Here is a 27,728-nt window from a genome sequence, read left to right as displayed (position 1 = left end):
TTTCCTCTATAAGCATTTTGATGTACCTGTAAAAATTAAAGACTTTTTGTGTGTATCTTAACGATAATACTATAATTCCACTTCAGGTAAAATTGTTTGGCAAGACTATTTTAAAGCAGATCGTGAGTACTTCCTACCTCAGTGCATTCGGAGGCACAGAATATCTGAGGCTCCTGGATTCTTAGCCCACAACAGCAGCAGTCGCCTGTCATCCACTGAAGGATCTCAAGGGGGCGGGGCCGTCTCGCGGTTGTAGCGAGACGCATGCGCGGAGAGGAGCACCGGCTCGGCTGCCGTAGTAGTTCGCCTTTCCACGTGGGCGCCTCGTCGTCATGGCGGCCGTCCGGAAGCCAGTGCTGCTCGGGCTTCGAGACACTGCAGTGCGTGGCCGCCCCACGGGGTTGGGCGCCTGGACCGCTAGCAAGCTGGGCGGCCTTCCGGTGAGGTGGGGCCCCGGAGCTGGGGTCGGCGGGTGCTGGTGAGGGCTACGGGGTGAGGTCCCTGGGCAGAGCCCGGGTCTGAGCGCCTTACCTGTCCTCAGGACGCCTTGCCCTCCGTAGCAGCGCCGAGGCCAGTGTGTGAACGTTGCAGGCAGCCTCTTGCCCTGGTCGTACAGGTATACTGCCCCTTGGAAGGCTCCCCGTTTCATCGGCTACTGTACGTATTCGCTTGTCCCCGCCCCAGGTGCAGCATGGGCGGAGCGCGCAGGTAGGCGGGGAAGTTCAGCAGGGTGGGTGGGAGCTGGGGTCCGCACCAGCCACACGGGATAGCGACAACCGCTGGCTGGTGCTCTGCGTTGCACCCTCACTGCCATTTATTTTTACCCTGAAGCTGGAAGGTGTTCCGCTCCCAGTGCCTGCAGACTCGAGAGAAAGAGGCGCAGGACGCACAGGTAAACCGGTTGTGACCAGCGTATTATGATTTGCTGTAATTTGAGGGTATTTTCCAGAATGTCGTTTAAGACAAACTTTAAGCAGTGGCCTTTGAAGTATGTTGGAGTGGTTTTTGCACTTTTCTGAACCATGAAATGCTATCTTAAGATTTTTGTTGTTTCTTTTAATATACACTGAAGGCCTTGAGGCACATAATTCCCTGATGTTTCTGTTTGGAAAAAAGTATGGATGTGTACGCGGTTATATGTAACACGTATGTGTGTGTTTTATAGTACATATGCTTAGTGTCATGTGTGTACATGTGTATAAAAAACATTTAATCAGAAATCTGAATTTATTGAAATCAAAAAGTAGGGCAAGTTGGTAGCTGCAGAACAAAAATTCAGCTTCCCTTTGCCTGGATGTCACCTTATATATACACTGAGTTCTTAACATGTGCCAGGCATGGTACCAGCAATATCAGGAATGAAAAGATGAAGATCTGGTGTCTGCCTGTATTTGTCAGGGTTCAGTTGCAGGTAATAAAAAAGCACTGAACTGTTAAAGTTGAAAGAACTAGGTTTTTACTAACATTGGATAGGCTGGAGGGGGCGACTCCAGGAATGACCTTCAGAACCACATCTGAGAATGGGCTTGTTCAGGAGCTGCTAGACCACCTTCTGCATCCACAGTCAGAAAGCTGAGATGTGGTCTGGTGAACTGGAAGCTGCCCTTGTCAGATCTTTTGCCTCCAGATCCTTGCTTTACATCTATCTACAGACTTTTGCTTCATGGCCTCTCTCTCCACTTCATTCTGTTTCAAGTTTGTGTCTCCCTAGTGGACCTGATTAAGGGAGCCCTGATTATATCTGGAACTCTAACCGCTAAGGAGTCTGGGAAATGTAGTTCTTTCCTGCCAACTTCTGCAGTACATGAAGCACAACTGAAAGAGTTTGGAATAGGTGGTTGAAAAAACCACCGTACTACATCTGTCACACTGCCCCTGAAAAGGGAAGACAATTTTTTGTCACCTCCAACATGCTTTGGGTGAATGGGGTCCAGAAAGTTGAATCAGAGTGTGCAAGAGAGGAAGATACTGGTGCGAAGGCTCCCTCAGGAAGGTGAAGGGATTTGTAGCTCAAGCCAAGGGAATAGGTGAGATCACCCAAGTGATCTTGATTCACTGGATATTTTTCCAGAAACAGGAAAACGGCCTTGCAGCTGAGGATTGGTGTGAAGGTGCAGATGACTGGGGAAGTGACAGTGAGGAGGTGCCACCACCACAGCGTACCTTGGATTTTGGAAATGATCCCCTCAGCGCCAAAGACACAGACTGTACTGCTCAGCTCCGAGATCTCCACCTGCAGGATACTGTCCTGGGCGCTGCTCCTCCTGTTTCTCCCGGGGAAGAGATGGCCCTGCCTTCCCTGGCGCCCCAGTTCCTGCCCTACTACATGTGTGTTGTAGATGAGGATGACTACAGGGACTTTGTCAGTCTAGACCACGCTCATAGCCTTCTGAGGGATTATCAACAGAAAGAAGGAATGGATATGGAACAGTTGCTTTCCCAAAGGTGAGAATGTGTGCTGCTGAGGGTGACAGGTGACCTGACCGGGAAGCTGCCACAGTAGGTGCCCTTTGGTTTTATTCTGGTAGTTGGGGAAACTTTTTCAGGCAGAACTTGTGTGTGTAGCACCTTTCTGCTTCACTCCTCTTGATGAGAAAGGAAGACCGACGGGGGATCTTACCAGCCAACCCTGAGTTAGCTTGAAAACACTCTGCTCTGTTCATAAGTACCCTCAAGAAAAGGAACAAAGAAGTTAGGGTTGCCAGCTTCGCCAGAAGAGCATGTGTTTACTGTCTCTTTTTTTTTTTTTTTTCTGTTTTTAAATGTATAGCTCAGACAGGTAACTTAGAAAAATGCCATTTGTTTTTTAACTCTTGGCTGTGGCTCAGGAACTGGCCTAGGACTTCAGAGACCCTGCCAGAGCCTCGGCTCATCAGTAAAATGAGAGTCGTGTTGGTATCTCTGTTGTCTGTCTCACCAGAGGGTTTTAGGAGTCATATGAGAGAGGAGATCTTGAAAGGCTTTATAAACCAAAGCCCCCTAAAGAAAGAAGCATGGTCATTTTTGCTATTATAATAGGATATTTGGAAAGATAACCTGTGTTTGTTTGTTTGTTCATTTGTTTGTTTGTTTTTTACCAGAGCTGTTTCCTTTGTAAGCTTTTCGGAATAATGTTGGAGTGCTTGCAGACCCGTTGGTGTCTGAAAATAATCTATAATGGACAAAGAAATGGAGAGAGTCAATGGGCATAGGACTTTTAAAATTGCAGATAATCATCCCAGAGTTGAAAATGACTAGGGAGCAGAGCTTGGGAAAAAATAACTAGGGAGCAGAGCAGGGGATTATGTTAGATATTATAAGGTATTAAATTTATTATTTTTTAAGTTGTGTGCATTAACTTGTTTACTCTTCTAAATATTGTAATTATCTGGATATAGACGCTCAAAAGCATTTTCTGCTTTTCTTAGTCTTCCTGGTGATGGTGATGAAAAATATGAGAAGACCACAATTAAAAGTGGAGATAAGATATTTTACAAATTCATGAAGAGAATTGCTGCTTGTCAGGAGCAGATTTTGAGGTAAAGGCTCATTTTCTTTTATTGTTTTTCTTGATTATAAGAGTAATACATGTTAGTTTGGAAAATACTGGGAAATATCATGAGAAAACCAGAATCTGTAATATTCCCCAAACCAAGAGGCTAAGATTTTTTCATTTATTCTATTTTATTTATTTTTTTAAGTTTATTTTGAGAAATAGCACAAGCCGGGGAGGGTTAGAGAGAAGTAGAGACATAATCCCAAGCAGTCTCTGCAACATCATTGCAGAGCCCAATGCTGGGCTTGAACTCACAAACTGTGAGGATCACGACCTGAGCCGAGATCAAGAGTTAGATGCTTAACCAACTGCACCACCCAGATGCCCCAAGAGACTAAGATTTTAATATATTATGTTCACTTATATTTTTATGCATTTGGGATGCATGCACGTAGGTAGGAATTATGTGTTTTAATTTTATTTATTTTTTAAAAATTTATTTATTTATTTTGAGAGATAGAGTAAGTGTGCGTGTGCACAGGGAGGGGCAGAGAGACAGTGAGAAAAAGAGGGAGAGAGAGAGAATCCCAAGCAGGCTGTGTACTGTCAGTGCAGAGCTTGACGTGGGAACTTGATCTCATGAACCATGAGATCATGACCTGAGTGGAAATCAAGAGTCAGACACTTAGCCGACTGAGCCACCCAGGTAGCCTGGAATTGTATGTTTTTAAAAACATATTCAGGGGGCACCTGGCTGCCTCAGTCAGAAGAGCATGTGACTCTTGATCTCGGGGTTATAGGCCCAAGCCCCATGTTGGGTATAGAGATTACTTAAAAATTAAACAAATAAGCGCAGGAGTGCTTGGATGCTTTAGTCAGATAAGTGTCCAGCTCTTTTTTTTTTTTTTTTTTTTTTTTTTTTTTTTTTAGTGTTTTACTTTTGAGAGTGAGAGTGAGAGCACGAGCAGAGGAGAGACAGAGGAGTGGGGGGGGGGGGGGGGGGCAATAGAAGATCTGAAGCGGGCTCTGTGCTGACAACAAGCCTGATGTGGGGCTTGAACTCACAAACTGTGAGATCATGACCTGAGCTGATTTCGGATGCTCAACCAACTGAGCTACCCAGGCACCCGCAGCATCCAACTCTTGATCTTGGCTCAAGTCATGCTCTCACTCCTGGTTTGTGAATTCAAGCCTGCTTGGAATTCTCTCTCCCTCCCCTGCCCCTATGCCACTCGCCCACTCGTTCTCTCTCTCCCTTTCTCCCTCTCTCTCTTCTCTCTCTCTCAAATAAACTTTTAAAAAGCACACATAATTTGGATCATACAGTATAATTTTTTTTTTTTAAGTACACAGAATCTAGGAATATCCTTTTAGTACATTGAGAACTTGATTTTTTGTTATTTTGAAGATTTTATTTTTAAGTAATCTCTGTATCCAATATAGGGCTTGAACTCACAACCCCAAGATCAAGAGTTGCATGTTCCGCAAACTGAGCCAGCCAGGTGCCCCACAGAGCTTTGATTGTTTTTTTTAATAGACTTTATAGTAGTGTAGTCACTTGTCTGTTTTCCTGATTTATGGACATTTAATGTTGTTTCCAGACTTTTGCTCTTATACATTATACTAGTGAATAGGTTTGCACCTAATGTCATTTTGCACATATGCAGGTATATCTGGGGTTACGTTCCCTGAAGTGGCATAGTTAAGCAAAAGGCTGTACAGAGTTGTAATTTTGATTAATAGTACCAGAGTGACCCTCCTAGGACTTCAATTCCTACTGGCAACCTGTAAGTGCCTGTTTTCCCATAGCCTCACCTATAACGTGAGCTTCATGCTTTTGTATTTCTGCCAATTCAAGTGAAAACGCACATTGAGGTATAATTCATTTTGCTTGTTTCTTATTACGAGCATCTTTCTCTGTTTTTGAATCATTCCTATCCATATCTTTTGTCCATTTTTCCATAAGTTCTTGGTCCATTTGATATTTAGGAACTCTTTATGTATTAGGGAGATTAGGCCTTTATTATGATTAATTTTCTTGGTTTGTTTGATTTTGACATTGCCTCCGGATATATCTTTGGATGTCTAATTGTTCCCATCTAATTTGTTTCAATTTTGCACAGGTTTGTTTTTTTTTTTTAATGTTTGTTTATGTTTGAGAGAGAGAGAGAGAGTGCGTGTGCACATGTGCACAAGAGGGGCAGAGAGAGGAGACAGAGAATCCCAAGTAGGCTTGACGCTGTAGCTCAGAGCCCAAGAGGGGCTCAAACCTGCTCAAACCCATGAACCGTGAAATCATGACCTGAGCCGAAACCAAGAGTCAGACACTTAACTGACTGAGCCACCCAGGCGCCCCTCACTTTTGCACAGTTTTAGTGCTGTTACACACCCCCTTCAAAAATCTTAGAATGTCATTTCCCGAAAGTCTAGTTCTAGAAGTGAAATTCAGGATCAAAGGTTTGAAATGTAAATGTTCTTGATATGTATTGTGTGATTATAGTTTTTACTACTTAGCACAAAGTCAGACTTTGCTCTTAATTCTTGCATCCTCATTTTATTGATGAAAATCCAATTTATCTTCTTTTTCTTAATTAGGTATGACAGCTAGATATCTCATAGCATATGTGCCCTCATGAAAACGTGCCCAAATTATACCTTCAACAGAATTTTCAGATCAAACAAATATTTTTGATGGTATGACACCTCAACAGTGGCAGTGACTCCCAGCTTGGAGACCAGCCCCTGGGAGGGATCTCTTAACCAGTGAGACTCACGGCCCACAGTGATCCCTCCTACTTGAAGGGCTGAGTTACTGTGTGCTGAGGTGGAGGAGGACCGTAATCACTGTCCTTGGTGCTGGTCACGGAGGTGACAACACTATATGCTATGATGTGTGCCCAACAGAGCTGTGAACAAGTATGCAGGAAACACAGAGGAGAGATGAGAGGCTTCTGCCTTGGAAAGGCATTGTGCAAGAGGGACAGACTTGAGCCCTAAACCCTGCTGGAGGGATTATAGGTCCAGTATGCTATGAGTCACAGCCCAGATGCATAGCACTGGGGCAGTGGCAATTCAGTGAGCTGGACACGACGGTGTCAATTGAGAGAAGCTTGACTTAAAGACCGTCCGTTCCCTTTTGCTCCTATAGTCCCATACCTTGACATCCTCAGGGCACACACCCCTGTTGTGTTTCTTGCCAGATTGGGTGCTCCTCATGCTTGGTACCTAGCACTGCCACGGATTAGATGCTCAGATTGTATATTTTCACTCCGTGTCTTACTAAAGAATTTGTACTTTATCCTGTAGCCAGTAGTTGCCAGCAGAGTGATGATCACTCTGAGATGAGAGAAGAATCCAGGTGAGAGGTGGTAAAAGAGTTTGGATCAAAACAGAGGATATGGGAAGGAGGAGATAAATTTGAGAGATATTTCTATAGTGACAGGTCTTAGTGACCTCTGGGTGTGAGAGGAAAAAATTGGGAGGCAACAAAAGTGGTTTTGAGGTTCCCGATTGTGAAGTTGGATGAATGTTGATGCCATTCTGGAGAAGGGGGTTTGTGAGGCTCGTATCTGGAGTCCAAGGGTCTTGATTTTTCTTGGAGTACAGAATGTGTCCTTGTCAGTATGATTTATATCTTGATAATCTTTGGCTTGCCTTTCATTTTCTATTTAATTTTTTTTTTTAACATTTATTTGTTTTTGAGAGATAGAGACAGAGCATGAGTGAGGGAGGAACAGAGAGAGAGGGAGACACGGAATCCTAAGCAGGCTCCAGGCTCTAGGCTCTGAACTGTCAGCACAGAGCCCAGTGCGGGGCTCAAACCACAAACCGTGACATCATGACCTGAGCCGAAGTTGGATGCTTAACCAACTGAACCACCCAGGTGCTTCAGTCTTTCACTTACTAATAGGGTCTTTTGAAGAGAAGTTTTAAATTTTGATCAAGTCCAACTTAACAGTTTTATTGTTTTGGTGGTTCATATTTTTATTTCCTAAGAAGATTCTGCCTAACCAAAGGTAACAAGATTTGTTATGTTTGATTTCCTGTGTTTTCTTTTTTTTTTAAGTTCTTTTTTTTTTTTTTTTTTAATGTTTATTCTTGAGAGAGAGAGAGACAGCACGTGAGCAGGGGAGAAGCAGAGCAGGAGACACAGAATCCAAAGTAGGCTCCAGACTCTGAGCTGTCAGCACAGAGCCGGATGTGGGGTTCGAACTCACAAACTGTGAGATTATGACCTGAGCCAAAATCGGATGCTTAACCGACTGAGCCACCCAGGCACACACCCCCACCCTTTTTTTCTTAAGTTTATTTATTCATTTTGAGAGAGACAGAGACAACACAAGTGGGGGAGGGGCAGAAAGAGAGGGGGAGAGAGAGAATCTCAAGCAGACTCCGCACTGCCAACCCAGAGCCCAATGTGGGGCCGAACCCATGAAGCTGTGAGATTATGACCTGAACCAAAACCAAGAGTTGGATGCTCAACCAGCTGAGCCACCCAGGTGCCCATTTCCTGTGTGTGTTTTTTTTTTAATTTTTTTTTTTTTAACATTTATTCATTTTTGAGAGTGAGAGACACAGAGCATGAGTGGGGGAGGGACAGAGAGAGAGGGAGACACAGAATCCGAAGCAAGCTCCAGGCTCCGCTGAGCTGTCAGCACAGGGCCCAACGCGGGGCTTGAACTCACGGACTGCGAGATCATGACCTGAGCCGAAGTCGGCTGCTTAACCGACTGAGCCACCCAGGCGCCCCTCCTGTGTTTTTTTATAGTTGTTTTCAGTTTTAGTTCTTACTTTTAGGTTTGTGATCCATTTTGAGTTAATTTTTATATATAATGTATGAGGGTCAAGGTTCTTTTTTATATACAGTTGTTGCAACACCAGTTCCTATTATGGATCATTTTTGTCTTCTTAGTTAGAGAGAGAGGAATGTTAAAATGTAACTATATGGGGGGCCTAGGAGGCTCAGTCAATTAAATATCTTACTTTGGCTCAAAGTTCCTGGGTTCGAGTGCCATGTCAGGCTCTGTGCTGACAACTCAGAGCCTGGAACCTACTTCGGATTTTGTGTGTGTGTGTGTGTGTGTGTGTGTGTGTGTGTGTGTGTGTGTGTCTGTTCTTCTCCCGCTCATGCGCTGTTTATCAAAAATAAATATTTAAAAACATTTAAAAATATATAAATAAACTTAGAAAACAAACCAGTTCACCTGTTTCTCTCACTCCTGATCCCTTGTCTCTGGAAACCACCAGTTTCTTCTCTGTATGAGTTTGGTTTGTTTTTTTGTTGTTTTTTAGGGCCTGCATATAAGCGATATCATTCAGTATTTCATTCTCTGACTTATTTCATTTAGCATTATGTCCTCGAGACCGATCCATGTTGCTGCAAATGGCAAGATTTCATTCTCCTTTATGGCTGAGTATTCTTTTGTGAGTTGTATGTGTATATACACACATACATATGTGTGTGTGTGTGTGTGTGTGTGTGTGTATATATATATACACACACACACACACACACACACATATATACATACACACCACAATTTCTTTGTCCATTTATCTGTCAATGGACACTTCGGTTACTTACATGTCTTGGGTATTATAAGTAATGCTGGAGTGAACATGAGGGTAAATATCTTTTTGAGTTAGTGTTTTTTGTCTCCTTCAAATAAATACCCAGAAACGGGATGGCTGGATCATATGGTAGTTCTGTTTTTAATTCTTTGGCAAACTCCATACTGTTTTCCACAGTGTATGCACCAGTTTACATTCCCACCAACGGTGCAGGAGGGTTCCCTTTTCTCGACATCCCTGGCCAACTCTTGTTATTTCTGGTCTTTTGGATAATTGCCATTCTGACAGTGTGAGGTGGTACCTAAAGTATGCTTCTTAAACAGCTTATGTATGGATCTTGCCTTTATTTTATCCAGACTGTTTGCCTTTTACAGAGTCTTAAGTCCATTTAATGTGATCATTGGTAGTAGTGGGTTAATTTTATCATTCTGGTATTGGCTTTTTCCTCTTTATTTTATTTTATTTTTTTAAGTTTATTTATTTTTGACAGAGTGCGAGCATGAGCTGGGGAGAGGCAGAGAGAGGGATGGAGACACAGAATTGGAAGCAGGCTCCAGGCTCCAAGCTGTCAGCACAGAGCCTGACACGGGGCTCGAACTCACAAACTGTGAGATCATGACCTGAGCCGAAGTCGGACGCTTAACCGACTGAGCCACCCAGATGCCCCTTTTTCCTCTTTATTTTTTGTCCCTCTTTCCCCTTTTGTTTAACCTTCTCTTCAGTGAATTGAGTATTTTTAGTTTATGATTTTATGCCCTTTCTGTTGCCATGAAAAGTGTTTGCTATAGTGATTATAATGTGCATTTCTGACTTACTGCAGTCTACCTTCACCCAGTAGTTTGCTATTTTATGAACCATATCACAGATTCCCATTTAGCTTTCCCTGCCCTTTGTGATCTTGTTTTCATGTATTCACTTCTATATATGCTTTATATCCCGTAATACATTTTTATTTTTGCTTGAAATAATCGATAGTTTATGTGGATAGTTTATAACATATAATATATGTTATATAATGTACGTAGATTATATATTATATAATAAAATTAAAAATAACAATTGGGCTGGCTTAGTCATTGGAGCATGTGACTCTTGATCTCAGGGTTGTGAGTTCGAGCCCCACGTTGGGTGTAAAGATTATTTGGAAAAAAAATCTTTAATATTAAAATTAATGATCAGAAAGTCTTTTATGTTTATCTTCCCATTTACCCTTTTGGTGCTCTACATTCCTTCCTGCTGGGCTTCCATCTGGTATTACCCCTATGCCTGAAGGACTTTTAATTTTTTTTTTTTAAGTTCATGTTTGTTGGAAACAGCCACTCAGGTTTTGTCTAAGAATGTATTTATTAATATTTCTTTTAATAGACATTTTTATTGGATGTATTTTAGTTGTTTTCCATTCAACACTGGAAAGATTTTGTTCCACTGTCTTGTTGCCTTTAGCATTTCTATTAGAAATTAGCTGTAATTCTTTTTTTATTTATTTTTTATTTTTTTAACATGTATTCATTTTTAAGAGACAGAGAGAGAGCATGAGCACACAGAATCCGAAGCAGGCTCCAGGCTCTGAGCTGTCAGCACAGAGCCCGACGCAGGGCTCGAACTCAGACTTCGAGATCATGACCTAAGCCGAAGTCCGACGCTCAACCAACCGAGCCACCCAGGAGCCCCAGAAATTAGCTGTAATTCTTAATTGTTGTTCTTCTTTTTGTTGTATTTATATAATTAAAACTATTATGTACTTCAGTGACTATGTGTTTTAATTTATCTTGCTTGGGATTTACTGAGCTTTTTGGATTTTTGTGTTGATGTCTTTTCATGAATTTTGGAAAAAATTTTGGCCGTTATCTCTGCAAATATTTCTTCTTTCCTATTTGCTTTTTCTAAGGACTCCAGTTACTTGTATGTTTAGACAATTCAAAATTGTTCCATTGTTTTTAAAGGCCCTGTTTCATTTTTATTTATTTATTTTTTTTTTACTTTTTGTTTCATTTTGGATGTTTCTGTTTTCCTCACATTCACAGATTTTTTTTGTTGTTTCCTGCCTGCTGTAAACTTTTATTGAATGAAGTTCTTTATTCTGATACAGCATTTTTCACTTCTAGTATTGCTCTTTCAGTCTCTTTAGTTTTTATTTCTGTGCTAATTTCCTTATCTGTTTATGCGTGTCTGCCTTTTCTACTAGATTCTTTTACATGTTTATGATTGATATTTTATTATTTGTTTTATCCCACTCCTCATATTGATATTTTAAAGTCTTTTTCGGACAGTTCCATCATCTCATCTGTGGGTATTCTTTTTTTTAATGTTTATTTATTTTAGAGAGAGACAGCATGAGTGGGAGGAGGGGGGGAAGGGCAGAGGGAGCAGGAGACACACAACCCAAAGCAGGCTCCAGGCTCTGAACTGTCAGCACAGAGCCTGATGCGGGGCTCGAACTCACAAACTGTGAGATCATGACCTGAACCAAAGTCGGACGCTTAACCGACTAACCCACCCAGGCGCCCCTGTGGGTATTCTTGTATTGACTTTCTTTATGGGTTAAATTTTTCTGCTGCTTTACAAATTTAGTATCTTTTCTTTTTATGGTTTAGCGGGCATTGTATGTTGAAGAAGATCAGATACTGAAGTAAATATCTGCTCCTTAGCAGGGCGTGCCCCTTCTTCTGTAAGGCTGGTAGTGGAGGTCTAAATCCCTTTAATCTGCCTTGGAGTGGAGTCTGGACTGTGTTGCAATTTTAGTTAGATTCAGTTCCACATTGGTTTTAGTGCCTTTGCCTAGACTTTGAATCAAGCATTGATAAGACTTCAGGTATCTTGCTGTGCTTTACAGACTTGCTACTGTTTTGGGGCCTTTGGATTTTCTTTGCTGTCTGGTTTTGCTCCTGGTACTCTTCAAGAAGGAAACAAAGTTTGCAGAGTATGGCCTTCAATACTGGAATGTGACTTGTATGTGGTCCTCATTCAGGGTTCTTTGTTCCCTTGCCCTAGGTACTCTTGGAGTGGCGAACCACTTTTTTTGACCTGCCCTACATCAGAAATCACTGAGCCCCCAGCCTGCAGCTACTGTGGAGTCCGAAGGATATTTGAGTTTCAGCTTATGCCAGCACTGGTCAGCATGCTCAGAAGCACTAATTTAGGTAATAGCCCTTTATTAATTTGAGCTTGTGGGTTTATTGCACTAACTTGGAATTATTTTATTTTAATGTGTATTTATTTTGAGAGAGAGACAGTGCGCAAGTGGGGGAGGGACAGATAAAGAGGGAGAGGGAGAATCCCAAGCAGACTCCATGCTTTCAGCACACAGCCCAATGTGGGGCTTGGTCTCACAAACTGTGAGATCATGATCTGAGCCAACCGAAATCAAGAGTCAGAGGCCAAGCCATATTCTATCCTTGAAATGATTTTCATAGTGGGGCCATCTGGCTGGCTAAGTTGGTAGAGCATTGGACTCTTGATCTTGGGGTTGTGAGTTTAAGCCCCACATTGGGTATAGAGTTTACAATAAAAAAAATTATTTTCATAGCATTGTATTATTATTTTTTTAAGTTTATTTATTTATCTTGAGAGAGAGATTGAGCGCGCGCACAGGAGGGACAGAAAGAGAGAGAGAGAATTCTAAGCAGGCTCTATGCTGTCAGTGGAGGGCCCTATGTGGGGCTTGAATTCATGAAACCTGAGATCATGACCTGAACCAAAACCAAGAGTCAGACACTTAACTGACTGACCCACCCAGTCACCCCTCCTTTTTTTTTTTTTTAAACGTTTGTTTATTTATTTTGAGATAGGGAGAGCTACATGCGTGCAAAGGAAGCGCAGAGGGAGAAGGAGAATCTTAAGCAGGCTCCATGCCCAGCGAGGACCCCAATGCAGGGCTCATTCCCATGATGATGAGATCATGACCTGAACTGAAATCAAGAGTCCAATGCTTAACTGACTGAGCCACCCAGGCACCCCTTTTTGTAATATTTGTGATCATAGAAGTAAAGCAGTCATTTTTTAATCAGTAAGTAGTTACCTGTTAACTGGAGGGTTTTTGTAAATGCTTTTTATCAGACTGATAAAGTTCTTGTCTATTCCAATTTTATGCATTCTTTTTAATAACCGTGTATAAGCGTTATCTATGTCATGTTAACAAATTGCTACTTAATAGGTCTGTACCAGTTTATGTTGCTGTCAGCCATGTAAGAGAGTGTTTCTGTCTTGGCATCTTTGGCAGCATCTGGTATAAAATGATGAAAAAGTTTTGGTAATGTTGTTAAAAATGCCATTGTGTGACCTAGCAATTCCACTCCTAGGTATATACCTAAGAGAATTGAAAACCTATGTCTACACAAAACCTGTATGTGAATGCTCATATAAGCATTATTCATATAATAGCCGAAAAGTAGAAATAACTCAGATGTCCCATTAACTAATTAATACATAGACAAAATATACCTTCATAGAATATTATTCTATCAGAAGAAGAAATGAAGTACTACATTATACATGGCTACACATGATTATACCTTGAAAACATCATGCTAAGTGAAAAGAAGCCTGTCACAAAAGGCTACAAATTGTATGATTCTGTTCATATGAAATGCCCAAAATAGGTAAACCCATTGAAACAGAAAGTAGATTCATGGTTTCCAGGGGCTGGGTGAGGGGCGCCAAGAAAGAATGAGGAGTGATTGCTAATGGGTATGGGCATGGGTGTCCTTTTGGAGAGATGAAAATGTTCTGGAAGTAGGTTGTGAACATGTTTCTATAACTCTGTGAAGAAACTAAAAAACACTGAATTGTACACTTTAAAATGGTAAATTTTACGGCATGTGAATTATATTTCTATGAAGAAAAACACCATTTGAGCAGCTGTACAAGCTCATAATACCTTTGGTGATGGGGCACCCTGGGTGGCTCAGTCTGTTAAGCGTCCGACTTTGGCTCAGGTCATGATCTCGAAGTATGAGAGTTAGAGCTCCGTGTTGAGCACTGTGCTGACAGCTTGGAGCCTGGAGTCTGCTTCAGATTTCATGTCTCCCTCTCTCTGCCCCTCCCCCACTCACACTCTGTGTCTCTCTCAAAAATGAATAAACATTGGGGCGCCTGAGTGGCTCAATCAGTTAAGCAAGCTCCAGCTTCAGCTCAGGTCATGATCTCACCGGTCGGGAGTTCGAGCCCAGTGTCGGACTCTGTGGTGACAGCTCAGGGCCTGGAGCCTGCCTAAGATTCTGTGTGTCCCTGTCTCTCTCTCTGCCCCACCCCCGCTTGTGCTGTCTCTCAGAAAAATGAGGATGGGGCGCCTGGGTGGCGCAGTCAGTTAAGCGTCCGACTTCAGCCAGGTCACGATCTCGCGGTCCGTGAGTTCGAGCCCCGCGTCAGGCTCTGGGCTGATGGCTCGGAGCCTGGAGCCTGTTTCCGATTCTGTGTCTCCCTCTCTCTCTGCCCCTCCCCCGTTCATGCTCTGTCTCTCTCTGTCCCAAAAATAAATTAAAAACGTTGGAAAAAAAAAAAAAAAAAAGAAAAATGAGGAAATGTTAAAAAAAATTTTTTTTTATAAATAACATTAAAAAAATTTAAAAATAGCTTTGGAGATTCTTGTAAAGACAATGGAAAAAACAATTATTGCAAAGCAATAATAATAACAATTAGGTTTAATGGAAGTAATTAAGCCAACTTAAATAAATGAGTATTCGTTGTTTAGGAAAAAATGTATCAGTTCTCCATATATTTTGGATATTAACCCTTTATCAAATATATGATTTGCACATATTTTTTCCTATTCTGTAGGTTGTCTTCATTTTGTTGATGTTTCTCTTTTGCTTGTATTAATTTATTTTTTAAACTGTAAGTATAATACTCACTTCAGAAATCCAGTTACCTGGAGATAATTGCTGGCGATACATATTTTTTCTCTTCTTGTTTCTGTACACATTAAGAGATTAAAACAAAATTGTTCTCATACTTCTGTTCCTTCTTCGCAGAATTTCCCAGTGTCATTGAATATATTACCCAGTGGAAGTTCCATTTTACCTAGCGATTTCCGAAGTTATTGTACATTTCAACTGTTTCTTTCTTTTTCTTTACTATAAATAATCATTTGATTAATGCCCTTTCTGTAAAGGCATTTCTGTAATTTTAAGTATTTCTTCAGTATTGAATCTTAGAAGTCACATCTTTTTATCAAAGGATATGAACTTGGAGTGCCTGGGAGGCTCAGTCCATTGAGCGTCTGACTCTTGATTTTGTCACGTTATGATCTCACAGTTTGTGAGATCGAGCTCCACGTAGGGCTCTGTGGTGACAGTGCGGAACCTGCTAATTCTCTCCGTCTCTCTCTGCCTCTCTCCTGCTTGCATACATGCATGCATGCACTCGTTCTCTCTCAAAAGAAATAAACTTAAAAAAAATTTTTTTTAAATAAAGGGTATGAACTTTTTAAGGGAGCCTAGCTGGCTTGTCAGTAGAGCATGGAGCTGTTGATCTCAGGGTTGTGAATTTGAGGCCCACATTGGGGGTAGAGTTTACTTCAAAAAAAAAAAAAAAAGATATGAACTTCTAAAAAACTCATTTGACACAAGAAAAGAAATTATGTATATTTGTTGTAGTCTTTTGTCTGCTAAATAGGCAGTGTGCTTTGAACACATATAGTACACAAATACTGAAGATAGATTTTTATGTTGCTGACAATTAATACTGTTATGAAACACCAGTGTCTTCCCTATTTATTGAATGAAATTTCACAATGTTCACAATGTCTAAAGTTGCATAATCCTGAAAGGCTTCTAACAAACCACTACACCCCATTCTCACCCCCTCTGCCATCTAGTTGCACTCAAGGGAGACACTGGCAGCACTCCGGGCTGTTCTTCTAGAATTTATTTTTGTACTTCTAAATAAAAGGTACTACTTTTTACATTTACCTCTTTTAGACATCATCAATTGAATTTCTGAATTGGCATGGGGGATCTGGGATCTCTTACAGCCCCCTCCCATTCTTCCTCACCCTATTGCTTTCTCCCATACTCCTGGTCAATGTTTGTAATTTTGTAGTTGGTCTGTTTGTAGTTAGCCAAGCAGTGTATTGTGATCACATGTTCTTGGACTTAATAATACCTGTTTCAGTCTTAAAAACATTGTTTTTAATGTTTATTTATTTTTGAGAGAGAGACAGAGTAAACAGGGGAGGGCAGAGAGACAGGGAGACAAAGAATTCGAAGCAGGCTCCAGTCTCCAAGGTGCCAGCACAGAGCCCAACGTGGGGCCTGAATTCATGAACCACAAGATCATCACGTGAGCCGAAGTTGGAGGCTTAACGTAACGGACTAAACCAGCCAGATGCCCCAATACCTGTTTCATTCTTATGGCCAGTTCTTCTCACACCCTCCTGGAGGTTCTCAGTATTATTTTCCTCACAAGTCCAACTCCAGACAGCCCGGCTCCATGTTTATTTCCCTGAAGACCTGTCCCATGTGCCTTGTTCTCCTGAGCTAGTCTGAACTCTAGGCCTTCCGCATCTCTAGTGTTGCTGTCGTTCTGGGTCACCTTCTGCCTTTATTTTGGTATCGCTTTGCCCCTCTTCCAAGTGGGTCCCCTGTTTTCCTGGAACTCTGATCTGCCTCTTTCTCGGTTTATCCTTTCAGTTTTGATACAGCATTTTCTCCAGTAGTTTCCTGAAGAGGGATTGTGGGAAATAGGTATTTAAAGTACCCCATCGGTCTTAAGATACATATATTCTATCTTTATGCACATAATAAAGTCAGGTATGGAATTCTAAGCCATTAGTAATTTTTTTCAGAATTTTAAAGATTTAATTACCTTTCTTTTATTTTATTTTTAAGTACTCTCTACACCCAATATGAGGTGCCATGATATTACCTCATTCTTTTAGCAGCCTACTTATGGAAAACAGTCCCATGCTGGCCTTTAGTCCTCTTATTTCAGGTCACTTTTTTTTTTTTTTTAAGTTTATTCATTTATTTTGAGACAGAGGAGAGAGAGAGCAGGCCCAAGTGTGTGTGGGGGGGTGGGTGGGAGGGATTGGGGAGAGAGAGAGAGAGAAAGAATGAATGAATCCCAAGCACTTACAGTGCAGAGCCCGATGCATGGCTTGAACTCACGATCCATGAGATTACGACCTGAGCTGAGGTTGGACACTTAACTGACTGAGCCACCCAGGTGCCCCCAGGTCACTTTTAGAATCCTTACTTTATCCTTGTTATTCTGAAATTGTGTATATTGTGCTGAGTAGCTGGTAGGTGTTTTCAGTTCAGAAACTCATGTCCTTCAATTTCCTTGAAGATATTCTATTTTTCTTGTTGTGCCTTTACAGGAGCTTCTGTTAGTGAAATGTTTGTTTTCCTATTTAGATTCTGTTCTCTTTTGTTGTCTGATTTTTATTTTGCTTCCCAAGAGTTTTCTTCAACTTTGTACTTTATTCATCTTTTTAGTTGCGGTAAAAAATATATAACATAAAATTTAGTATCTTAACCATTCTAAATGTGCAATTTAGTAAAGTTAAGTTTATTCACGATGTTGTGCAACCAATCTCCAGAGCTTTTTCCTCCTGCAAAACTGGAACTGTAACCGTTAACAACTCCCCAATTCTGCCTCTCCCCAACCTCTGGCAACCACCATTCTGTTTCTATGAATTTGACTACTTTAGATACGTCATATAAGTGGAATCATAGTATTTGTCCTCTGACATTGCCTTATTGTACTTAGCATAATGCCCTTGAGGTTCATCCATGGTGTACCCCGTGTCAGAAGTCCTTTCTTTTTAAAGGCAAACAATATTCTGTCATGTGGATATTCCACATGTGGTTCATCAGTTCGTTTGTTGAACACTTGGGTTGCTTCTACTTGGCTATTGTGAATATTGCTGCTATGAACATGGGTGTACAGATATCTTTTCAAGATCCTGCTTTCAGTTCTTTTGGATATATATACCAGATGCAGAGTTGCTGGATCATATGGTAATTCTATTTTTAATTCTTTGAGGAACCACTATAATATTTTCCATAGTGGCTTCACCATGTTATATTGCCAATCAGCAGTGCACAAGAATTCCATTTTCTCCACATCCTCACCAACACTTGTTTTCTGGGGTTTTTTTGGGGGGAGGGGTGTTGTTTGTTTTTATAGTATCCATCCTAATGGATGTGACGTATTTATTGGGATTACATTTGCATTTCCCCTAATGAATTTTTTAAAATGTTTATTTATTTATTTTGAGAGAGAGTGCATGCATGAAGGGGAGTGGCAGAGAGAGGGAGAGAGAGAATAACAAGAAGGAAGAAGGCTCCACATTGTCAGCGCAGAGCCAGATGTGGGGCTCGATCCCATGAACCGTGGGATCATGACCTGAACTGAGATCAAGAGTCAGATGCTTGGGGGTGCCTGGGTGGCTCAGTCAGTAAAGAGTCCCACTTCAGCTCAGGTCTTGGGCTCTGTGCTGACAGCTCAGAGCCTGGAGCCTGCTTCAGATTCTGTGTCTCCCTCTCCTTCCGCCACACCTCCCCCGCTCACACTCTGTCTCCCTCTCTCTCTCAAGAATAAATAAACATAAAAAAAAAAGAGAGAGAGAGAGACGCTTAACTGACTGAGTCACCCAGATGCCCTGCATATCCCCTAATGGTTAATGGTGTTGAGCATCCTTTCATATAAATGGCTTGTTAGCCATTGACATATCATTTTGGGAGAAATGTCTACTCAAGTCTTAGTCTTCATTTTGTAGTCAGATTATTTGACTTTGTATTGTTGAGTTGTAGGAGTCCTTTTTTTTTTTTTTTTTTTTTAATGTTTTTAACGCTTATTTATTTTTGAGACAGAGAGAGACAGAGCATGAACGGGGGAGGGTCAGAGAGAGGGAGACACAGAATCCGAAGCAGCTCCAGGCTCTCAGCCGTCAGCCCAGAGCCCGACGCGGGGCTCGAACTCACAGACCGCGAGATCGTGACCTGAGTTGAAGTCGGACGCTTAACCGACTGAGCCACCCAGGCGCCCCTAGGAGTCCTTTTTATATTCTGGGTATTAACCCTTTATCTGGTATGATTTGCAAATATTTTCTTTCATTTTGTAGGTTGCCTTTTCACTGTTGTGTCCTTTGATGCACATAAGTTTTTGATATAGTCCAGTGTGTCTGTTTTTACTTCTGTTGCCTGTGCTTTTGGTTTCATAATCGGGAAATCTTTGCCATGTACTTCCTTTTTAAAAAGAAAGCACACAGTGAATTGTGCCAATCTTAAGCCTACAGTTTGACGACTTTTTGCATAAATACACTCTTGTCATCACCTCCCAGATTAACATAGGGAGTGTTTGCAGTGCCCCAGAAAGCCCCTTGGGCCTCCTTCCTGGGCAGTATACCCCTCCCTGTCTAAGGTGTCACTCTCCTCCATTCCTATATGGATTTGGCCTATTCTGGAACTTTGCACATATGGTGTATGGCTGTTGGGCCTGACTGCTTCTGTTTTATCTTTACGTCTTTGTTAGCTTTATCTTCTAACCCTTCTCTTGAATTTAGTTTGGCCATCCTATTTTTATTTTTCAGAAGATCTTTTTTGTTTTCTGAAACTTTTCCATACCACCTTTTTTTTTTTTTTTTTTTTTTTTTTTGCTTTATGAGTTCTTTTATATCTTTAAGAAGTGGTCTGTTTTTAAAGTTTTTACTTGTTGACTATTTCCTGCCATTTTTTTTCTTTAAGATTTTACTTTTAAATAATCTCTGCATCCAACGTGGGACTCAAACCTACAACCCCAAGATCAAGAGTCACACGCTCTACTGACTGAGCCAACCAGGCACCCCTCCTGCAGTTTTTCTGACCCCTGAATGTTATGTTGAAGGTTTTCTGTAAATGTGTGGTGAACCTTGGAAATCACCATTACTAACACTAATCAACATCATTCTAGTCCTCATCCTTGACATAAATGTAGGTAGAAAGTTTAGATAGTTGGATGGCTAGAAAAAATTTAAAGATAGGAAAGTTCAGTACATACTAATTAAAAATACTGGAATAAATGTATGCAAATTTAACATAAGAAAAAGTAAGTGTATGTGAGGCAGTTGGGTTCTTTCACTGTAGGCAATGGGTTCTTTCACCTAGTTTCTAAAAGATCCTTCTGAAGTTAAGAGAATTACATTCATTCCATCTGTCAGTTTTAGATAGTATGTGTTTGGCTCTTTACTATAACAAGGACATTTGTGCCCTGCTCCACCCCCAAGTATATTAGTAATTTTTTAAAGATTTTTAAATTTCCTCTTTTTTTAATTAAATTTAATTTTTTTTTGAGAGAGAGCGAGCATGAGCAAAGGAGAGGCAGAAACAGGAGGGGACAGAGGATCTGAAGCAGGTTCTTCACTGACATCAGGGAGCCCAACGTGGAGCTCGAACTCACAGACTATGAGATCACGACCTGAGCTAAAGTCAGACACTCAATTGACTGAGCCACCCAGGCACCCCTAGATTTTTTTATTTCTTTAATCTCTGCACCTAGCGTGGGGCCTTTGCGTTGACCAGTTGCATTGGTCACCTTTCTCCTCTCCTGTGTTCACATCCTTTTTCTTTCCCTTTGCATTCATTGAGATTCTCTCAAGCCTTTCCTTTCTACCTGTAATTACGTTTCACCTCTTTTCTGTTCCTTGTGGCTTCTGATGTTTTTCATTAGATACGTAATGGGGCTGTTTTGACCCCCATATCTGTTTCCTTTTTCTCCTACCCCTCCGTTGCCCTTCTACTGTGGCAGGTCTCTGGGCTCAGGCCTCCTGTACATAACTCTGCTATTTGGTATTCTGTTGCCTCTGATTCCCTGCTCCTCCTTCTTTCCTACCCTGGTGGCTACTGGTTCTCAGACTCTAACCTTCTCATGCCTTCTGCAGACTGCATGTTGCACATTCTGGTTGGAAATTATCTCACATTCACCAGGTCATTTCTTCTTAGTCAGCTTTATTTTGGCCTTGTTAGTTCAGTCTTTGATGCTTTTCTTTCCATCATCCCTGCCTGCATTTTCCTTTCAAAGTGTTTTTCTTTTGCTCCTCCAAACCAATTGCCCAACTCCTCTTGACTCCTGTTTTCCTGTTCTGCCATCAATGGGAGTTCTTTTCAGTTGTATTTTCTTGATGTTATTCTTCATGGCATTGTCCATTGATAAAGTTTTGTAAACTCTTTGGAATTTTTTTTTTTTTTTGGCCTGAATCCTTTCTTGGAGGTAGTGTGTTCTATTAATATAATATATTTTTATTTGTTTGTTTGTTTGTTTATTTTAAATGTTTTTTTGTTTGTGTGTGTGTTTGTTTGTTTGTTTGTTTTTAGTAATCTCTACATCCAACATGCACAAACTCATAAACCTGAGATCAAGAGTCACACAACTGAGGGGAGCCTGGGTGGCTCAGTTGGTTAAGCATCTGGCTCTTGATCTTGGCTCCAGTCACGATCTCAAGATATGAGTTTGAACCCCAGGTTGGGCTCTGTGCTGATGGTGTGGAGCCTGTTTGGAATTCCCTCTCCCTCTCTCTCTCTGCCCCTCCCCTGCTCATGAGCTCTCTTTCTCTCAAAATAAATAAACTAAAAAAAAATTTTTTTTAAAAAAAAAAAGAGGGGCACCTGGGTGGCTCAGTCAGCTAAGCGTCCAACTTTGGCTCAAGTAATGATCTTGCAGTTCATGGGTTCTAGCCCCACATCAGGCTCTCTGCTGAAGGCTCAGAGCCTGCTTTGGGTCCTCTGTCTCCCTATCTGCCCCTCCCCCGCCTCACACTCTGTCTCTTTCTCAAAAATAAAATAAAAACATTAAAAAAAATTTTTTTAAGAAAAATAAACTCACACAACTGAGCCAGCCAGACGCCACATGACATATTTTTAAATGGTCAGTGTCCAATATCCTAGACAGTTGTACTAAAGACTTTAAAGTATATTTTCCTGATAAATCTGCTTTTTGTCATCAGCAGTCACTTGCTTTGTGAAAGAGGATGAGTATGTTGTGAATGAAAGCTAGTGAGCGCTGCTTTTGCTTTTCCTAATTATTTTTTCGGCTTATTGGGTAAAATCACTCCTGTAGCAACACCACGTGTGCTGATATTGCATCATCCTTCTCCTTCAGTTATCTTCTAGTTACTTAACCACTTTGTTTTATGGTGATCACTTAAGACGTGTCAGGCTCTGTTCTAAGTATCTTACGTGTATTAGTTTATATAATCCTCCTCAAAACAATCTTCTCATGATAAATACAGTCATTATTATGGAGAGGTGAAATCACTTGCTCAGTGGTAGAGCTGGGATTTGAACCCACGTAGTCTTGCTCCAGAGTCTGGGCTCCGTCTACTAATCAAACCTTCAAATATTGAGTGTATCTCCTGACACTGTCTCTTTGCTGGAATATGTTATATTTTTCAGGTCTTTCTGTGGAATTTGGAACAATTCTAATTTATACATGTGAGAAGAGTTGCTGGCCTGAAAATTGTCAGACTCCCATGGAAGAACTTTGTATTATACAAGAAGACCCAGATGAACCGTTATTTAAGTAGAGAATTTCCTTTTCTTTATATAAATTAAAACAAATTTTAATGTCCAGATTTGTGTATTTTTACTTCATTTTGACTCACAAACTATTAACTCTTTGTGTTTTAAGTGCTGTCCTTTTTGCTTTATGGCACCTGTGCTGGGGCAGAAGCGAGACTTAGAACCTCTTGGCTGTGGGCTGGTCTACCCTTCCAGGGTCAGTGGCTTGTCTGGGCATTTTACACACAGAATGTGGCTCCCCTCCAGCCCAGAGGGCGAGTGTTCCTGCACTACCAGCTGGGGAGCCCGGAGCCCTGGTCGGCCTCTTAAGTGCTGCCACCGCACTTCAGTGCACTCTGCTGCCGTCCCTGCATGCTGACAGATCAAGCCTCTTGATCTGCTCCAGCTTCCTGAGATTCCCACCCTGTGACACTGGCTATTGAGACCTGCCCCTCTTTCTCCCACCCGACGATCCCCAGCCTCACCCATGCCTACCTTCTGCCCCTGCAGCATCACAGCACGGGGGCCCTTTCTCTCGATTCTGGACATGGTCCCTCCTTCCTGGAGTCCGCTTTTCCAATTTCCCCTTTCTCCTTTCAGTTTTTATGTTATCAACCCTTCCATTCTGCTACCCTTCGGCAGCAGTATGAAAACACTCCCCCCAGCTATGTGCAGACTTGCTATTTGCCTACGTAGATGAGGAAACTGGTATAAACAATTTGATTTGCTACTCTGGTAAACAATATGTTAGGTCCAGATTCTCTTGAGGTAAGGTCCTCCTGGGCAGTGTGTGACCGCTGAGGACACCACCTGATCCTGCCTCCCGGGGCCCCTGAGGGAAAGTGGCTGACTGTATACAAACAACTTGCTGGTCAGTGAGGTACATAGGGGAGGAAAAATAATTTTCTCTTTGCCCTTCTAGGTAGTTGGCTGAGGCCCCCTGTAAGAAAAATCAGATTGACAGTAGAAAAACAGAAGTATATGTACCTCCTATATAGACGGAAGATACTCGGCAAAACTGAATAACTCCCCGAAATGGCCCAAGCCATTACCTCAAATATAATCTTCAGCTGAAGACGAAAGACGTGGGGTGCATGGAAGTAGTTACGGGAAGTTATCAGGCAAAGCTTAGCGGAAAAGGGTAGGGTTGTTATATATTGTTAGAGAAACAAGATATGCGAAAATAAGTCCAGTGTGAACCCATTTATTTATTTCTTTAACGTTTAATTTTGAGGGAGAGAGACCGAGCACAAGCGGGGGAGGGGCAGAGAGAGAGGGAGACACAGAATCCGAAGCAGGCTCCAGGCTCTGAGCTGTCAGCACAGAGCCTGACACAGGGCTCAAACTCGAGATCATGACCTGAGGTGAAGTCAGAAGCTTAACCACCCAGGTGCCTCACCCAGGCACCCCATTGTGAACCCATTTAAATGTAAAACTGCAGGGGCACCTGGCTGGCTCAGACAGAGCACATGACTCTTGAGGTCATGAATTTGAGCCCCACATTGGGTGAAGAGATGAGTTAAATAAATAAGAACAAATAAGTGAAGGAGACATAGATCAATTAAGACAAAGGCCTGGAGTGTGTGTCTGGCTCAGTTGGGGGAGCATGCGAGTCTTGATCTCGGGGTCATGAGTTCAAGATCGAGAGATGACTTAAAAAAAAAAAAAAAAAGGAAGGGGGCACCTGGGTAGCTCAGTTGGTTAAGCATCCGACTTCAGCTCAGGTCATGATCTCACAGATTGTGAGTTTGAGCCCCGCATCGGGCTCTGTGCTGACAGCTCGGAGCCTGGAGCCTGCTTCGGATTCTTTGTCTCCCTCTCTCTTTGCCTCTCCCCCATTGGCACATGGTCTCTCTATCAAAAATAAATAAACATTAAGAAAATAAATAGAAGGACAAAGGCCATCAAAGGTCCTGGGACATAGGAGTGGGTATGGGTGGGACTTTCATTTCCTGCACTTGTGTCCTAATTTGAATTTTTTAAGGTGAGCAATTATTTTACATTTTATACTTACACTCACACAAATCCACAAAGAAAAGCAAAGGCCCTCAGAATTAAGATACTCAGCCCAGGCCAGCCAAGGGAAGACAAGGGAGGCAGGAGAGAAGCCAAGGAAGGTCATTCCCATTCACTGAATGTCTAGAGGGAGATGTAAGATCAGCATCCTGGGGAGGGCCTCCTGTAGGTTTAACTGCGAGGATGGGGTCTTTCTATAAGCCAGCCCTGTGTTGGGAAGGAACATCAGCAGTCCATTGTGCCCCCCACTCTGGTTGAGCACTCTGGCACTTCCTGCACTCTTGCATCAGGGCAGCAGCCTGAGTATTCCTCATAGACCAGCTTGGTGTGTGGTTGGTGAGCCAACAGTTTATGAGAAAGACCACAGAAGTCAAAAGCATTTTCCTATGTTTTCTATCTTTATCCTTTCTCTTCTAATGGTTATTTTTTACTGAATATATTTGACATATAACATTGCGTAAATTTAAAGTGTGCAATGTGTGGGGTGCCTGGGTTGTTCTATTGGTTAGGCCTCCGACTTCGGCTTGGGTCACGATCTCCCAGTTCATAGGTTTGAGCCCCACATCAGGCTGTCTGCTGTCAGCACAGAGCCCGCTTCAGATCCTCCATCCCCCCTCCTCTACCCCTTCCCACTCATGCTCTCTCAAAAATAAACATTTACAACATTTATTTTTATAAAGTGTGCAATGTGTTAATTTCATACATTTATATATTGTAATATGATTGTTCTTGTAGCAATATTTAGCATGTTGAAAAACAAAATTCAGTCGAGTGAATTTGAAGATCTAACTGGCTTTATTCAAAGATTCATGAGTCTGACAGCATCCCATCTATCTAGCAAGTGGAAAGGAGTTCTGAATTCTTCAAGATGCAAGGTTTTTACAGGCAGAAGGACTGTGGGACAGGAACTTACAAAATAGATTATTTCAGGCAAAGTTACCTTCCCTTACCAGGGTCAGATTGTATCACTAGTGTTCACCAGGAAATCGCAGACTGATTGGTTTAAAATTCCACTCCTGGGGAAGGCTGAAACTGCAATTAGGGTAGGTATTAACTCTTGGTTTGCTAGCTTGCTCCTTAGCACAAGTGACTACATTTTGGGCCTGTTGTGTCTTTTTTACCAGCACCTCTATCACATTACATAATTATCCTTTCTTTTTAGTGGTTGGGATGATAATTTTTTTCTGATTTTAGAATTAACATTTTCTTTAAGGAAATGAGCATTTGGGAAATACAGAAAGGTTTAAAGAAGAAATTAAATTACACACAATTCCATGAAACACAGATACATAAAAATATTAACTGTGGTTTTCTTCCTGTTTTTTAAATATATTTTTGTGTTTACAAAATTTATTCATACATGACTTTGTATCTTTTTTATTTAACATTGTGAGGATTTTTTTTTTAATTTTTTTTAAACGTTTATTTATTTTTGAGACAGAGAGAGACAGAGCATGAATGGGGGAGGGTCAGAGAGAGAGGGAGACACAGAATCTGGAACAGGCTCCAGGCTCCGAGCTGTCAGCACAGAGCCCGATGCGGGGCTCGAACTCACGGACCGTGAGATCATGACCTGAGCTGAAGTCAGCCGCTTAACCGACGGAGCCACCCAGGCGCCCCGGGATTTTTTTAATCACATTTCCAAATTACCCTTGCTTAAAAAAAAAAAGGAGGGGCAATAAGCCCAAAATGGAGTTGCTTACGCTAAACCTCATGTCACCAAGCAGAGACTTAATTATAGTTCTGGCTCTCCCAGAAATGAAATCTTAAACCAGTCAATCAGGAATTGCCTGATCAGCATTAGTTAGGTAATATGTCTGATAGATCACCTAAAGGAAAGGTAACCTTCCAATAACCAACCCACTTTTGTATAACTTCCTTGCTCCTTCTCCTTTATAGCCATCAAAATCTTTCATTTTGCACAGTTCCTCAGAGTTCCTTTCTATTTGCCAGGTAGAATGCTGCCCAATTCAAATCAAATTTTGCTCAAGTCAACAAAAAATTTTTTTAATGTTTATTTACTGGGGCGTCTGGGTGGCTCAGTGGGTTAAACATCGGAACTCTTGATTTCAGCTCAGGTCATGATCTCATGTTTCGGGAGTTCGAGCTGAGCCCCCCAACAGGCTCCACACAGTCAGCTTGGGATTCACTCTCTCTGCCCTCCCCCTGCCCCCCCCCCCACACTATCTCTCAAAATAAATAAACTTTAGGGCGGGGGGCGGGGGAGGGCCTGGGTGGCTCAGTCAGTTAAGCATTTGACTTCGGCTCAGGTCACAATCTCAAGGTCTGTGGATTCCAGCCCTGTGTTGGGCTCTGTGCTGACAGCTCAGAGCCTGGAGCCTGCATGGGATTCTATGTCTCCCTCTCTCTCCGTGCCCTCACCTCCCTCCACTAGTGCTCTTGTCTTTCTCTCTCTCTCTCAAAATTGAATAAACATTAAAAAAATAATAAAATTTAAGAAAAAAGAAAAAAATGATTATTTATTTATTTTGAGAGAGTTTGAGAGAGAGACGGAGACAGAGAGACGGTGTCCCAAGCAGGCTCCAGGCTCAGCGCAGACTTGCCTACGGGGCTGTATCCCACCACCAGATCATGACCTAAGCCAGGAGTCGTAGCCTTAACCAAGTGAGCCAAGTGGGTGCCCCAACAAAATTTTTAATACACCTCAGTTTATTTTGTTAACACCCTCTAGAAAAGCTTTGCTTTACAATCCATAACTATAGTAACGGGAGTGCTTGTTTTCCTATTCCTTGACAATAGAGAGTTACACTTTTTCTTTTTCCGGATTAATAGGTGAAAATGATCTAAACACCGCTTTGCGTTTCTTTGATTAAATTTTAATACGTTTATTGATCATACTGTTCATCTTCTTTGTGAGTGCCTGTTCACATTCTTGACCTGTATTTGCTGTTTAAAGGACACTTGCTTTCTTGTTAATTTGTAAGAGCTCCTTACATACAGGGGCATCTATTTTTTAACCTGTAAGTAAGCCTTGGCTGGGAATTCAAACCCCAGGCCAAAAGGTGGCCCGTAGGTTTCTTAAGCCGGATAGCGGTTCCGCGCGCGTCTGTGAAAACACGACCCGGCTGGAGCATCACTGCAGGTGCGAGAGAGAGAGAGAGAGAGAGAGAGAGAGAGAGAGACAGAGAGAGAGAGAGAGAGAGAGAGAGAGAGAGAGAGAGAGAGAGAGA

At 41.8% G+C, this 27,728-nt stretch overlaps 1 protein-coding gene across 2 annotated transcripts; it reads left to right on the top strand.

Annotated features, from left to right (window-relative positions):
- PDCD2L (programmed cell death 2 like) lies at nucleotides 1-22,593 on the top strand. Of its 2 annotated transcripts, XM_049621060.1 has the most exons (8): nucleotides 1-440; nucleotides 542-708; nucleotides 832-892; nucleotides 2,072-2,445; nucleotides 3,408-3,518; nucleotides 12,038-12,186; nucleotides 15,861-15,934; nucleotides 22,417-22,593. In XM_049621060.1, exons 1-7 carry the CDS (start codon nucleotides 333-335, stop codon nucleotides 15,929-15,931), a joined length of 1,041 nt encoding a protein of 346 aa, XP_049477017.1. In that variant the 5' UTR covers nucleotides 1-332; the 3' UTR covers nucleotides 15,932-15,934; nucleotides 22,417-22,593. The 2 variants fall into 2 exon arrangements, with proteins under 2 accessions (XP_049477017.1, XP_049477015.1); XM_049621058.1 differs by lacking the exon at nucleotides 15,861-15,934 and having other exon boundaries at nucleotides 7-440.
- The last annotated feature ends 5,135 nt before the right edge of the window (nucleotides 22,594-27,728 follow it).

The sequence above is a fragment of the Panthera uncia genome, assembly GCF_023721935.1.
Source record: "Panthera uncia isolate 11264 chromosome E2 unlocalized genomic scaffold, Puncia_PCG_1.0 HiC_scaffold_19, whole genome shotgun sequence".
Taxonomy (NCBI): Eukaryota; Metazoa; Chordata; class Mammalia; order Carnivora; family Felidae; genus Panthera; species Panthera uncia.
The sequence above is the reverse complement of the archived record's forward strand: the minus strand, read 5'-3'. Positions and strand labels throughout refer to the sequence as shown.